The 13163-nt window shown below is 39.9% G+C and overlaps 2 protein-coding genes across 4 annotated transcripts; one reads left to right on the forward strand and one right to left on the reverse strand.

The window, feature by feature from the left end:
• The first annotated feature begins 1129 nt into the window (after positions 1-1129).
• On the forward strand, positions 1130-4086 carry LOC143412616 (serine/threonine-protein kinase pim-1-like). The gene is made up of 9 exons (XM_076873912.1): positions 1130-1424; positions 1817-2053; positions 2179-2304; positions 2428-2522; positions 2661-2708; positions 2793-3011; positions 3101-3281; positions 3368-3538; positions 3628-4086. The coding sequence occupies exons 1-9, from the start codon at positions 1364-1366 to the stop codon at positions 3717-3719; spliced, it is 1230 nt and encodes a 409-aa protein (XP_076730027.1). The 5' UTR covers positions 1130-1363; the 3' UTR covers positions 3720-4086.
• A 1146-nt stretch (positions 4087-5232) lies between these two features.
• LOC112433133 (uncharacterized) lies at positions 5233-11867 on the reverse strand. Of its 3 annotated transcripts, none has more exons than XM_076873914.1 (6): positions 11819-11867; positions 11543-11650; positions 11141-11307; positions 10820-11018; positions 8410-8500; positions 5234-5953 (listed from the first exon to the last, which is right to left on the reverse strand). In XM_076873914.1, the coding sequence occupies exons 1-6, from the start codon at positions 11837-11839 to the stop codon at positions 5751-5753; spliced, it is 789 nt and encodes a 262-aa protein (XP_076730029.1). In that variant the 5' UTR covers positions 11840-11867; the 3' UTR covers positions 5234-5750. The 3 variants fall into 3 exon arrangements, with proteins under 3 accessions (XP_076730028.1, XP_076730029.1, XP_076730030.1); XM_076873915.1 differs by lacking the exon at positions 11819-11867 and adding an exon at positions 10630-10720 and having other exon boundaries at positions 5780-5953; positions 11543-11689; XM_076873913.1 differs by lacking the exon at positions 11819-11867 and having other exon boundaries at positions 5233-5953; positions 11543-11689.
• Between the last annotated feature and the right edge of the window lie 1296 nt (positions 11868-13163).

A 13163-nucleotide genomic window follows, 5' to 3' on the forward strand; every position in this document is an offset into this window, starting at 1 on the left:
CAGATAAACTCCTCTCTGACACAAACACACACGCATACTGAATTCACATCTTGCCATACAAATGTGATACAGTAACCAACTTGCTTTCTTTCAGAAAGAAAGAAAATTGGGAGATTCAAAAATTTCCTCACAGTAATGTTTGCATCAGTCTATCAGACGAATCCCCTCCAAGTCCAATATTTACATCAGTTACAGTGATAATGCTTGGTGTCTACTTTCAGCCACCGCAGTAGAATGCCAGGAATGAATCTCATTGAAATTGTAGTTGCATTTGCTATTTCATTTAATTGTCATGGATGATACACAGATAACCCAACAGCAAACAGAGGAAAACAATGGGCTTAAATACACAGAGGGATAAATGAGGGAATAAGACACAGGATGAGAGCACAGCTGCGAGAAATCACAAACAACAAGACCATGGGGAAGGAAAACTGAAAACACTAACATAGTCTAAGGAGCTTAGAAAGAAAACGTCTGGACTTCTTTAAGTTGCTTGAAGATGTTCAAGCAAAGTTTAAGTTCTTTTCATCCGAGAAGGTGAAACATCTTCAAGCAACTTCAAGTCCAGACGCTTTCTTTCCAAACTCCTTAGACTACGATGACCTAGATGACTGAGAACCTTCACAGACATGAAAACACTAACACAGCACACATGACTATCAAAGTAAAACAGCAAACAAGAGACTTTTACAAAGACACAGAGTTGACACAGAGACATGACTGACTGGGGAGAAATTGGGGAACATGGAAACAAGAGTGACTAGACATGACACGTGGGACACAGGGGCAAGGCAAAGTAACAGAAACCTAAAGCCTAAGAATATAACACAAGAAGAAAACAATAAAGAGAACCAAAAACATACATAAGAATAATCAATGAATATAAATGAACAAACACAAAACACTGGGTCACAGACTCACTACCATGACAGTTAAATGTACATAATAAATACTTTAAATCAGATGACAATGTAGCTGACACTGTGTTTATTATAATGTGTGTGGTCAACCACAAATCTTCATACTGTCATCCATAGATGAGGTCTTTATACAAATGATGAAAGATAATGAAAGAAACTGTTTAATTGATATGAAATGACTGAATTATAAGAAATATTATGGCTTTGTCTGCCAGTGTTTTTCTGTAAACTACTTTGAACTACTGGCAGTCAGTGAAGTCACTGAAAGGCAAGATTCTATGTTGTGTTGCCGTAGTTTCCAGAGTTTACTTATAAAGCTCACTTACAGAATTCAGTTAGAAAAGTCAAGCATTTGAAGGGTGCACATTTGAAGGAATATTAACTCAATCTTAGCTCATTACGGTTTACATTTTCGATTTTAAAGGGTCTCCGAAATTACAATGAAAAAGGAAACAAGAAAAATTGCCACTCCAGCCGATAAGAAAGATTTGGGAGATCAAGGTAAGTAAAATAATAAAATCAAATCCTGGTAAAATCCAAATCCTAGAAATGTTGACACTGTGTGAATCATTTTTGGAGCAATTGAATCATATGTTTAATTGAAAATAGCTTTAATACAAGATGTCTAATCAAAGAAAGGTTACCGGTCTTTTGGTAAAATAATGTAATAAGTTTATTCTTGGACTCAACAGTAAAAACAGACCAACAAGTGCCATCAAGATCTAAGACTTAGTAAACCTAGTATCAACTCGCACTGATCAGTTATTTTTTTCATCCCAAGATTAAACTTGTGATCATTTAAGCAAAAGCAATTTCAAATTCTTTGCCATCAAACTGCTTCCAGTCTTGATGTCGGGGACTCTTTTTCACCACTGTGTTGTTGTCGTTTATAGATTGTAAGAGCAGGACTGCTAAAAGAAAGGCCAGTCCTGAAAAGAAGACCCCAATGAAAAGGAGGAGGGTCGCTGAGCAGGCTGGTCCTTCCACCAGCTCAGATGTGGTCAAAGGAGTGAAGCGCAAGGTTGTGCAAGATGAAGAGGACACAACAAAGAGAGCAAAGAGGGCTAAACTTCTTGACCATATGAGCGGTGACAAGGAGCAAGCATCCTCCTCGTTGGACTCTGGTAAAGGTAGGCTAATTAGTTGAATAAGGGGGTAGATTAAGTGTGGTTGCTAGGTTTAAGATATTGGTGTTTAGTGTTTGTGTCTATCATCCAGTGAGCTGATATGCTTTTGGTGTTTTCCACATCTCCAGACTTGAACAACAAACAGGTGTGCGCAAAAAATGGCAAAAGAAAGGCCACGGGAGACGACAGAGAGTCACCCAAGAAAAAAAAAAGGAATGTGGACCAGGACAAAAAATCAGTGGCAGACCAAAAACGTAAGTAGCAAGCAGCTTGGGTTTTATATTCAGGGGAAGGGCAAAAGGAACATTTAGGCTACAGAGGAGAGTAATTTGTGTCACAGCTGTAATAAAACAAGATTTGCTGTTTTGTCTGTTCAGGTGAATTCCAAGCCAGATATGTGGAGGAGCACCAGCTCGGAGAAGGAGGCTGCGGAGCAGTGTTTTCTGGCTACCGGATAGAAGATCGTTTTCCAGTAAGTGTTCAGATGATGGTAGTAAGACAGGCAGTAACGCAGATAATGGATAATATCGTAAACTGAGACGTCTGCTGTGTTTCCACCTTTCATTATGTCATACTGAGGAAATGCTCACCAATGCTCTGTGTCTTCTAGGTTGCCATCAAACACATTCCCAAAAATAAAGTCTACTGCAAAGTGGCGGTAAGCGTCCAACACTTGAATTAGTTTTACATTACTGGATTGAATGCGGCGTTCCTCATCATCCACTTTGTTGTAATATTTCAGGATGAAAGCGGGAAGATGCTCTCGGTGGAAGTGGCCATTATGGTTAAACTTGCAGGTGAAGCAGAAGGGTCAGTGGGAATATCAGCACCTGTGTCCTTGCTGGAGTGGTTCGACCTTGGCAAAGAGCTGATCCTGGTGCTGGAGAGACCTGTCCCCGCTGTGGACCTGCAAAAATACAAAGCAGAATATGGAAGAACCTTACCAGAGGACAAGGCCAAGGTAGGTTGACTGGGAGAGCCTTAGACTGTACAGCATTCAATCAAGGCAGAAAAGCATTAACTCATTATTGTGTTTTTCATCTTTTCCAGGTCATTCTGAAGCAACTAGTTGATGCTGTAAAGGAACTTGAGGATAAACACATCTTTCATCGGGACATCAAGGGAGAAAACATTCTGATTGAGACCGGCTCCGATGTGCCTCGAGTTCGCATCATTGACTTTGGACTGAGCTGCTTTGTTAAACAGCGATCTCTGTATCGCGTCTTCTATGGTAACATATTCTGCTCCTGCTTTTCACAGATGTAGCAATTTGTGTCTTTTGTTTTAGAAGAAATTGTAATTGTGTCTGTTTGTTAGGCACTCCTCTTCACACCCCTCCCGAGTGGTACAGGAGGAGCTGCTACAGGTGTGGACCCACCACGGTGTGGCAAATGGGAGTGGTGTTGTATGAAGCGCTTCATGCACGGCACTTTAGTACCGAGAGGTTCCTCGCAAAGAAACTGAGCATCAAAAAGCGTCTGTCCACAGGTAAGAAAACTTCACACTTCCAGATTCACTGATGTCTTGGATCACTAGAACTATCATCTTCATCTTTTTGATCTTTTCTTTCTTTCAAGAATGCCAGAATTTCTTGGAGGCATGTTTAACTATAGCCCCGGAGAAGCGCCCAACACTGGAGGAGCTCCAGCTTCACCCCTGGCTAAGATAGCACACACAAACACACAATTCACACCTTATCATATAAGTGTGATACATTGTGGTAACCTCCTTTCTTTTTTCTGTTGGACAGGAATGGGTCAATCTTAAAAAATAAATAAATAAAAAATTAGCTTTTTCGGACTTCCTGTAACCCCCCCAGCCATCCCAGGAAAGGGGATCTCTCTTTGAATGGGCTTTCCCGAGGTTTCTTCCCATCGATCTGGCCCCCTGGGGAGTTTTTCCTCGTCTTCATAGAGAGCTTGGGCTGGGTCAGGAGCTCCATCAAAACTGTCTTTATTTGATGACATTAAAGTCATCAAATAAAGATGTGTTTTACTTAAAGTAAAATTGGATCAAAATAAAACTTGTTTAATTCATCTTTGCTGAGGATTCTCCTTCATTACTATTTTGTTTTGTTTTGTTTTTTTTACCCATGGTGCATTTTGACAAATAAGAAAACTGAATCAGGTTAAAGTGTGCACAAAGACAGTCACACTGCAAATGATCTGAAGACTTGCATCTGTTGCTCTAACCCCCAACTAGTTTAGACAGATTTCCAGGTTCTACCAGAGGTTTTTTCCTTCAAGAAGGGAGTTTTCCCTTCCCACTGTTGCTGAGTGTTTGCTCATAGTGGGTTGTAAAAGCATAAAAGTTAATAAGAGGCATTCATAGCAGAGTTATCACAGAGGGAACTATATAGCTTAAATGTACAATTTCTACAGGACGAATTATAACTTCATTATGTATAAAAGCTTCTGTGGATAATTACTCCTATTTGTAACTTTACACAAGAGAAAGTTTGGTGTCACACTATTTATAACAGGTTGGGTTTTGTCCTCTGAGTTGAGCCTTTGGTTGCAGTTTATTGAAGAATTTCCTCTAAAGTAGCTGTTGATAAAGATTTAAAGTCCTGTTTATATACAGAAATATGCTTTAGTTCATGTTTTTTACATGTCTGCCTCAGTGGATCAGTAGAAGATCTGGCACAGGAAACTAGATGATGAAAAAAGGGTACGAATACACATATATATCTATATCTATATAGATACAGATATATAAACACACACACACACACACACACAGGTTGCAACGTAGTATTTTCATTTTTTCTTAGCATTTCTTTAACGCCTTGGTGCAAAAGAATACCTTCATCTGTGTGTTGGAAAAAAGAACTACAAATTTGGAAAGGAATTTATTCATGTTCTTACTCATAGATGGAGTACATGGTTTAAAAAACACTGAGGAAACAGATATGAGGCGGCTGTATTAACATAAAAACATTAATACAGTTAAAAATGAATAAAAAGTTGCACGCTTAAACTTATTTCTCTACAGTTTGTACAATTAATCCATGTAACAATAGGTTCTCCCTTAATATAGTAGTTATTAAAATATCTTTACATAAAAATACATTTTTAAGTACTCTCCAGTGGAAGTCTGTTGTGGCTTATGTTTCTAAATGACACAACCATAAAGCAGCCCACAGAATATACAAATATGTCTTTGATAAATGAATGTTGGCTCCCACAATGGCCTGTTAAGTTATTGCAAAAATAATTTACTGCATAATATGTCAGATTAGAACATGTTATGAGCACAAAACTGAAGGGGAAACAATAAAAACAAAAATGAAAAAACAAATACTAAATTAAGTTAAAGGATATTTCTTACTATACTATATAATTGTATAATGTTGCGTTTGATTGCAAAAGAAAACCCACCAAGAAAAAAAGAAAGAAAGAAAAAGAGAGAATAGTTTAATATATTCAAAACACATTCTTTTCTTTTATTTAAGCTGTAGCGAGATTCAGATGGACAAAAGAGAAAGAAAATTATTACAGATTTGTTTTATTAATCATGAATAAACTTTATTATACACAACTCTAAATTTCAGTTGGTCTTAGTCAGATGTGTTTTTAATTAAATCCTGCAACACTGTGCTCGCTGCCATCACTTTATATCTTAGTGTGCAATTCAAATATATACTTATTACAATATTTTCCCCCTTAACTCTCAACTCGCGTTTTTAAAATGTCTGTGATCATATTTGTCCGTTGACTTCTGTCTGGGCCTCGAACGATTCATCAGACAGGTTGGCAGCCTCCAACTGATGCTCCAGACTTTCATCATCGCCTCTATTCTGATCAACTCTTATCTTAAACTTAGTGATGAACTCATTACTGGCCAGCGCGTCCTCCTTTTTAGGGCATGTGGGCTTTGATAACAGCCGGCTTTCCAGTCGCTCTGCAAAGAAAATTCACAAAACATTTCTTATTTGGTAAGCTTGTTAACAAATTTTAGTTCAGTTTTGCTGAAAGTTATAGCATGCATCAAGTAAGAAGCAATTGGTTTTTAAAAAGCATATACATTCCCCAAAACATTTTTATTATGTGCATTTTGGAGAATAAAAGATTGTACACAATTTCCCTTTTTAAAGTAAAAAGATTATTAAGTCTAATTCTTACTTATTCAGTAGATTAAAGTATTGAAACATCATTATTCATAAAATATGCACATTACAAAATTAAAGTTATTCAAAAACTACTCAAGTACTTACTCCAATACTCACATTATTCAAGTAAATTTAATTTTTGCCAATGTAATGTCACATAAAATCTTAATCTGAATAAGGGATTTGAACCCCACTGTCACGGCCATGGGATCAGCAGGCCGCTGACTAGTAGTGTTCTCTCTCTCTCTCTCGCCAGGGCGGAACTCATGGTGGGTTCACGCCCTCGGCCCACGCCCCTCTGAGGAGGAAACACCTGGGCCTCATCAGTGCAGCCAGCATTTAAGCCAGGGAGTGGCTTCTACTCATCACTGGATCGTTGTGTGTGACTCGCGTCAGTGCAGCCCGGCTCTGAGCAAGTTCTCTTTTGCTTCCCTGTGCAAAACCTCTAACGTGTGTTTCCTTCTGTACATAGATCCCCTGGACCCGACTCTGCATCCCCCGAGCGGTGTTTGGAGAGAGAGTCAGAAGAGGAGCAAGTGTCTTTTCCCTACCTGGATTTCCCCAGAGCCTTTTCCCTGTCACCGCTTTGTATATAGCACTATCCCCTGCACTGTTTGTATATACACCTGGTGGAACTGTAATAAATACAGACTGTGCCTCTGAGTCCTGCGTGTGAGTCCTCAAGCGAACCGTGACACCCACACAGATGAGAGCTTAGCAGTGAAGCTCTCTCTTAAAATTTGAGTTATAAAGTCAGAAGTTATCACTGACAGAGATCCATGTTCTTTTAACATAAGAAAGAATATTTGCTGAAATTGACATTAATCCAAGCCCTTAAAACGCCATTTTGGATTAAGCATTTCCTTTTAGAAAAGTCTTCAATGAGCAGGAAGCTCCAGTACTGAAAAAAGAAGCCAACATCAACTGCTAAACGTGCTAAAAGTAAGTAAGTCCCCGTAGACTCCTATGATCAAAACACATACAGTATAAAAGTTATAGGTTACAGATCTGAAAAGTAAAACAAATGTCAAAGTGCAAAAAGACTTATGGTCCCATAGAAGTCTATTCCATTTGCCTGGAATTAGGTGAACACCTTTGTGACAAATTTAATGGCTCAGTCATTTGTTTCATGTCATATTTAATAAAAGACTGACATGGTGGCATGTGGAATTGTCCATTTTGCACATATTTGGTCATTCTAAGCGTCAGAAGGGGAAAGATCATTCTGGGAATGCCTACTGGCGAAGGATGTGTGACTGACAAGTCCAGTGTGTGAAGTTTAACTACAGTCTAAGGAGCTTGGAAAGAAAAGCATCTGGACTTCTTTAAGTTTCTTGAAGATGTTTCACTTCTCATCTGAGAAGCTTCTTCAGTTCAGAATTTCTTCAGAGAACTGAAGAAGCTTCTTGAATGAGAGGTGAAATGCTCTTCAAGAAACTTAAAGAAGTCCAGATGCTTTTCTTTCCAAGCTCCTTAGACTACGATGACCTGAACGACTGAGAACCTTAACAGACAGTTCTTCCCTTCATTCATCATGCCTGATTTCAAAACACCAAGATGGCAGTCGTGAAAACACTCATCTTGAGTCTTCATGGGACTATGGTGAGATCAGTTATGCCTCTTATGATGCTGTCCCAGACTTCAAAGCAGTATAAAACATGTTTGCAGCCTGTAACAACTGTGCATGCGGTTATTTTTCGTTTTAAGATTTCCGTGTTTAAATCATAATAAGATTTATTTTTAATTTTAATTAACTTGAGGTGAGTCAGATTCTTTCATTCAAGTCACTGAATGAATCTCTTGACATGTTTGGGGGTAGGTGCCTTTTGTAGCATTTTAATGCAATTATCTGACAGATTATATGGTCTACACCATAGGTGTCAAACTCTGGCCAAATTTGGCCCGCAACCTAATTACATTTGGCCCGCGAAGCCATACCAAATTACTATTAGAGCTGGCCTACTGGTATTATACAGCTAATATATATTGTTTAGTATTAAGCTTTGCTTGTTCCATATTCAGTTTTTCAGCAAAATGTGTTTGAGTCCATAAGAAAAGATTCATTCTTATATCTGGAGGAATAAATATATTTCAATAAATATTAAAGTTAGCCCGCGACTTTGATCCAGTTTTGAATTTTGGCCCACTGTGTATTTGAGTTTGACACCCCTGGTCTACACTGTTATTAACTATACTAACACTCTGTTCCAGAAGTCTGTGCTGCAAAGAGGCAAAGTGAATACCGCACCTGCAGGAGTAATGGGGGTCATCAGTCGGTTCAGCTGGATGTTCCAGTGCCGTACCTGTTGACTGGCATTCCTCAGCCTCTCCTGGACCTCCTGGAAACAAAAATCATGCAGGCATCTTCATCAGTGTTGTTTTAGAAGAGCACTAAATAAGATGCTGCTCACTCCCCTTTTTTCCCTACTTTTCATCTTTTTGAAGAAAAAAGCGGAACATTTCTCGTTCTCCTCATACTCCTCCTGTTTTAATTTATATGTTTCAGCCCTTGCCTTCCTCTCAAGTAATTCTTCCTGTTTCGATCTTAAAATTTCTATTTTCTCGTCCTTATTTTTATTTTTTTCTTTTGTTTGTAGTGCGTAAGTATATTCTATTTCTTTTTGCAGCGTGCGGAATTCCTCATTCCTAGCTCTTGACCTTTCCGTACAATAATCCACTGTGAACTTTTTTATTTTATTTTTTACATCCTCCCACCAATCCAGTTTATTCATGTATAACTTCTCCGTCTCTGCCCATAAGGGGAAGAGCTCTGCAAATTTTTCCTTATATTCTTTTTCCATAAGTACTTCATTATTTAGTTTCCAGTAACCTTTTCCATAATCTGTTCCTTTTATCTCCACTTCCACCTCTACCATTTGATGATCCGTGAACAGTGCCGGTATTAATTTTCCTTGCTTTATTTTGCACTTTTTGTCTACCAATATATAGTCTAATCTACTTTCCACCCCTCTTGTATTCTTCCATGTGTGCCCCACTTGTTTCCCCTGAAGTGTAGCCATTGCATCTATCAAACCATATTTTTTTATGAAAGTCTTGAAGGGGAGGGAGGATTTTTCCTTCTCCAAGGTGCAGTTGAAATCCCCTCCCACCAGAATATTTTTTTTTGTCATAAAACAGGTGCCCATTTTTAAGAATAGTTCTCTTCTCAACTTTGGATCCACATGTGCATACACGTTTATTATCCGGTTTTGCATTCCACTTTTTTCCACATCTACAACCATCACCCTTCCCTGTATTAACGTGTAACTTTCCTTTATCCTTATACTTTTGTTTCCACATAACACTCCGACCCCAGTCCCATGTACCCCCCCTATACTCCAAGCCGATTCACCTCCTCTCCATTCCTCCGTAAAAAGGTCAATATCCCCCTCATCCTTTAGATGTACTTCTTGCAGTAGGCAAACATCAAAATTATAATGTAACAAAAATTCATAAACCATTTTCCTCTTTCGGGCGTTTTTAAGCCCGCTTACATTTAAAGTAATTATTCGGAATTTTCCCATATCTTAACAACAAAACCAAATCATTACCAAACAAAACCATGGGAATACGTTTATAATTAAAGTCCGGAGGAAAAAATTAAATAACTGCATTAAGTAACCTAAAAAATCTTCTTTTATTCCGAAATCCCCATTTTTAACTCTCCATATTAACTTGCGCCAGCAAGTTTTTTATAAAGGAATCTTCCGACTTTTCTTCACTTTCGGCCTCTTCCCCCGTATCCCCATCACTAGTTAAGTCACTTAAAGGCGTGTGCATACATTCAGTCTGTGTACCTCTCAGAACATGTCCCTCCACATTTTCCACCTCCTCGGTCCGTTCCTCTCTGTCCTCTCTACTTTTCATTTTAGTCTCTTCTGAAGAAGCGCCCGAGCTCACCTTTCTCCGCCTCTTAGCTGATTTTCTCCGAGGCTTCGCTACTACTTCCCACACCTGTCCGTCCTCCCCTTGTTTCTCTCTCTCGGCATCCAGTTCGCGTGGATTTCCTCCCTCCTCCTTTCTCTGCTCTGCTCCACCTTCCTTGCTCCCATCTCTCTCCTCATTAGTCTGATCTTCGGCAGCCGTTGGCGCCTCCTGTGCTCTCCTTTCAGTATCAGTTTCTGTGTCCGTTTTTCTATGATATCCGTCTTTCGTTCCAGATTTTGCCGCTTCAGAATATGACCTTGGCCTAGTACAGTCTCTTGTCTCTAAGTCTCTAAGCTTTGCTTGTTCCATATTCAGTTTTTCAGCAAAATGTGTTTGAGTCCATAAGAAAAGATTCATTCTTATATCTGGAGGAATAAATATATTTCAATAAATATTAAAGTTAGCCCGCGACTTTGATCCAGTTTTGAATTTTGGCCCACTGTGTATTTGAGTTTGACACCCCTGGTCTACACTGTTATTAACTATACTAACACTCTGTTCCAGAAGTCTGTGCTGCAAAGAGGCAAAGTGAATACCGCACCTGCAGGAGTAATGGGGGTCATCAGTCGGTTCAGCTGGATGTTCCAGTGCCGTACCTGTTGACTGGCATTCCTCAGCCTCTCCTGAACCTCCTGGAAACAAAAATCATGCAGGCATCTTCATCAGTGTTGTTTTAGAAGAGCACTAAATAAGATGCTGCTCACAAAGCCAGTCAAAACAAACTTGTTCACCTCCAGACGCTGGTGACTTCTTTGGCGAGATGCCTGCAGATCCTGGAGCTCCTGAGAGGCAGAGTTGAGGGCTGAGGGGGTGTCCTCATCGGGACTGCCATCTGACAGCTCCTGTATGGGGCTGAGGTTTTGCATTGTACGTTGCTGCTCCTGGAGGAGCTGGAAATGTTTCCTCTTTTCATCTTCAGCCTGCAGCAACCTGAAGGAGGGGAAAAAGGGAAGAAGCAACTGAAAATGTTAATACTTCTCATGGATATCTCAGATCTCCATCACAAATAAAATAATAAAGGGCCATAATAAGAGTTAGAAATCCATTGTTACCGCTCAAGCTCCAGTCTGGCCCTCTCCTCCTCCAGCCGAGCCTGGATCTCCATATTAAGGGCAACTTCCAGCTGCTGCTGTGTCAGCTCCAGCTCCCTGATCCTCTTCTTCTGTTGTTCAGCCTCCTTTTCCTTCACCTGCATCTCAGCCTGCATGCTGTCTTTTATCTATGCACACACACACACACAGCTACATAAACAGATGCACCAACAGAGCGGTATAAACTGACCTATTCCTGAATTACCTTTTCCTGGACTGTCATAACCATTTTTCCAAATCATTAAAGACTAGGTGTGAATTTTATAATGACAGTCAACATTTTGCTGGAGTTCTCAAAGATCAAAGTCAAGGAGAAAAGACTCTGTACATAATTGGTGTCAAGTGGAAAACTTTTTTTTTTACCATCACAGCCTCTTTCAGCTGTCTTTCCAGTTCCAGCTGCACCTCCCTCTGCTTCCTCCGCTCTCTCTCCTCTGCCTCCCTTCGGCGAGTTTCCAGTTCCCGTGCATGCTGTGAAACAGATGAAAGAGACATTGTTTGCTTTGTGTTTTCACCTCTATCCAGCAGGTGACACTAGGCCATCAGCTTCGAGGTTCAACGTATTGTGCTTTCAGCGGTGCTCTTCTTGATAACTTGGTTGAAGTAAGTGGGTATTTGAGTTCATGTTGCTTTCCTTACAGCTGTAAGTAATCTGCTCATTCCGCTTTTGATCTTTGGCACCAACAAGTGATTTTTTGCCAGAGAAGTGCTGCTCACAGGAGATTTCCTCCATTTCAGACCATTTTCTATAAACCGGTTAGATGGTTGTACAGTTTCTGAAATACTCAGACAAGCCTGTCCGACACAAACAACAATGCATGTTCAAAGTCATTTAAATCCCCTTTGACCTTCAGCAGGTCATCTTATTAATGTATACATGCCTAAATGCACTGAGCTGCTGCTATGTGATAGGCTGATTAGGTATTTGACCTAATGAGCAGCTCAACAGGTGTATCTAACAAAAATTTGGCCAGTGAGTGTACAGTGGGGCAAAAAAGTATTTAGTTAGCCACCGATTGTGCAAGTTCCCCCACTTAACATAAGAGTTATGAGTTATAAGATGCAGGTCGATGTGTAAAAATAACTCAGTTGTTTGGTGGTGGCTATGGCAGGGCTTCCACAGAGGCCAGCAGGTGGATGAGGGAAGGGGAAGCAGGAGGAGAGCCCCGAGGCGGCCACCAGTCCGAGTGTCAGGTGAACTGAACTTCAGGTAAGAAGTTATGACCTGCAGTCTATCTGGGTCAGATATAAACCAAGTTTAGGTGGAGTTTATTTTCGTTGTGCTGACTTTTTACAGTCAGTTACAATACCTCATACTGTGTGAGCTAGCATGACAAGTTTATACAGATGTTCGGTTGCTATGATGTTACTGATAGTGAACTTTATTTTATTCATAAGGTTAGTTAGTAGAGTTGCCAACAGCTCCTTAAAAAATGGAATGGTCCCTCATTCAGAGAAAATATTACGCGTTTGGTATTGAGCTGAGAAGAGACGCAGTTTGTCCCGGACTTCAGCTAGGATGGAAAAAGACACAAAACTGGAGTTATTCTGTCTTTACGCTGCACAGCTGCCTCTTCTCCTCTCATTATCTCTCCTCTCTCTCCTGTTGCTACTTCAATCATGAAACTGATCAATGATCAGCTGATCGTCTCTCTTGTTTGTTTATCACCCACTTTGAGCCAGAAAGAGGAAACCAGCAGATGTCGCGCTAAACAGCAGCAGCACGTTTAAGCTTGATCAGCTGTTGTTAGAATTTATTTAGTTAGAATGTTTGCTGGAGCCACAGTTGTAAAGCTGTAAAGCTGCTGGTCATGATGTCGGTTTGGATATGTGGTGAGAGGGAAACATGAAGATGAAACCAGGAGATGTCCTTACTGAATCATCAGAGCTGAACAGGTGATGGAGAAACAGGTTTACCTTTTAGGTGACAGGAATGAGTTGAAGTTATGAACTGTTTCTGAGAGATAAATAACACCAGGATCCT

This window comes from Maylandia zebra, linkage group LG15 (assembly GCF_041146795.1).
Source record: "Maylandia zebra isolate NMK-2024a linkage group LG15, Mzebra_GT3a, whole genome shotgun sequence".
NCBI classification, from domain to species: Eukaryota; Metazoa; Chordata; class Actinopteri; order Cichliformes; family Cichlidae; genus Maylandia; species Maylandia zebra.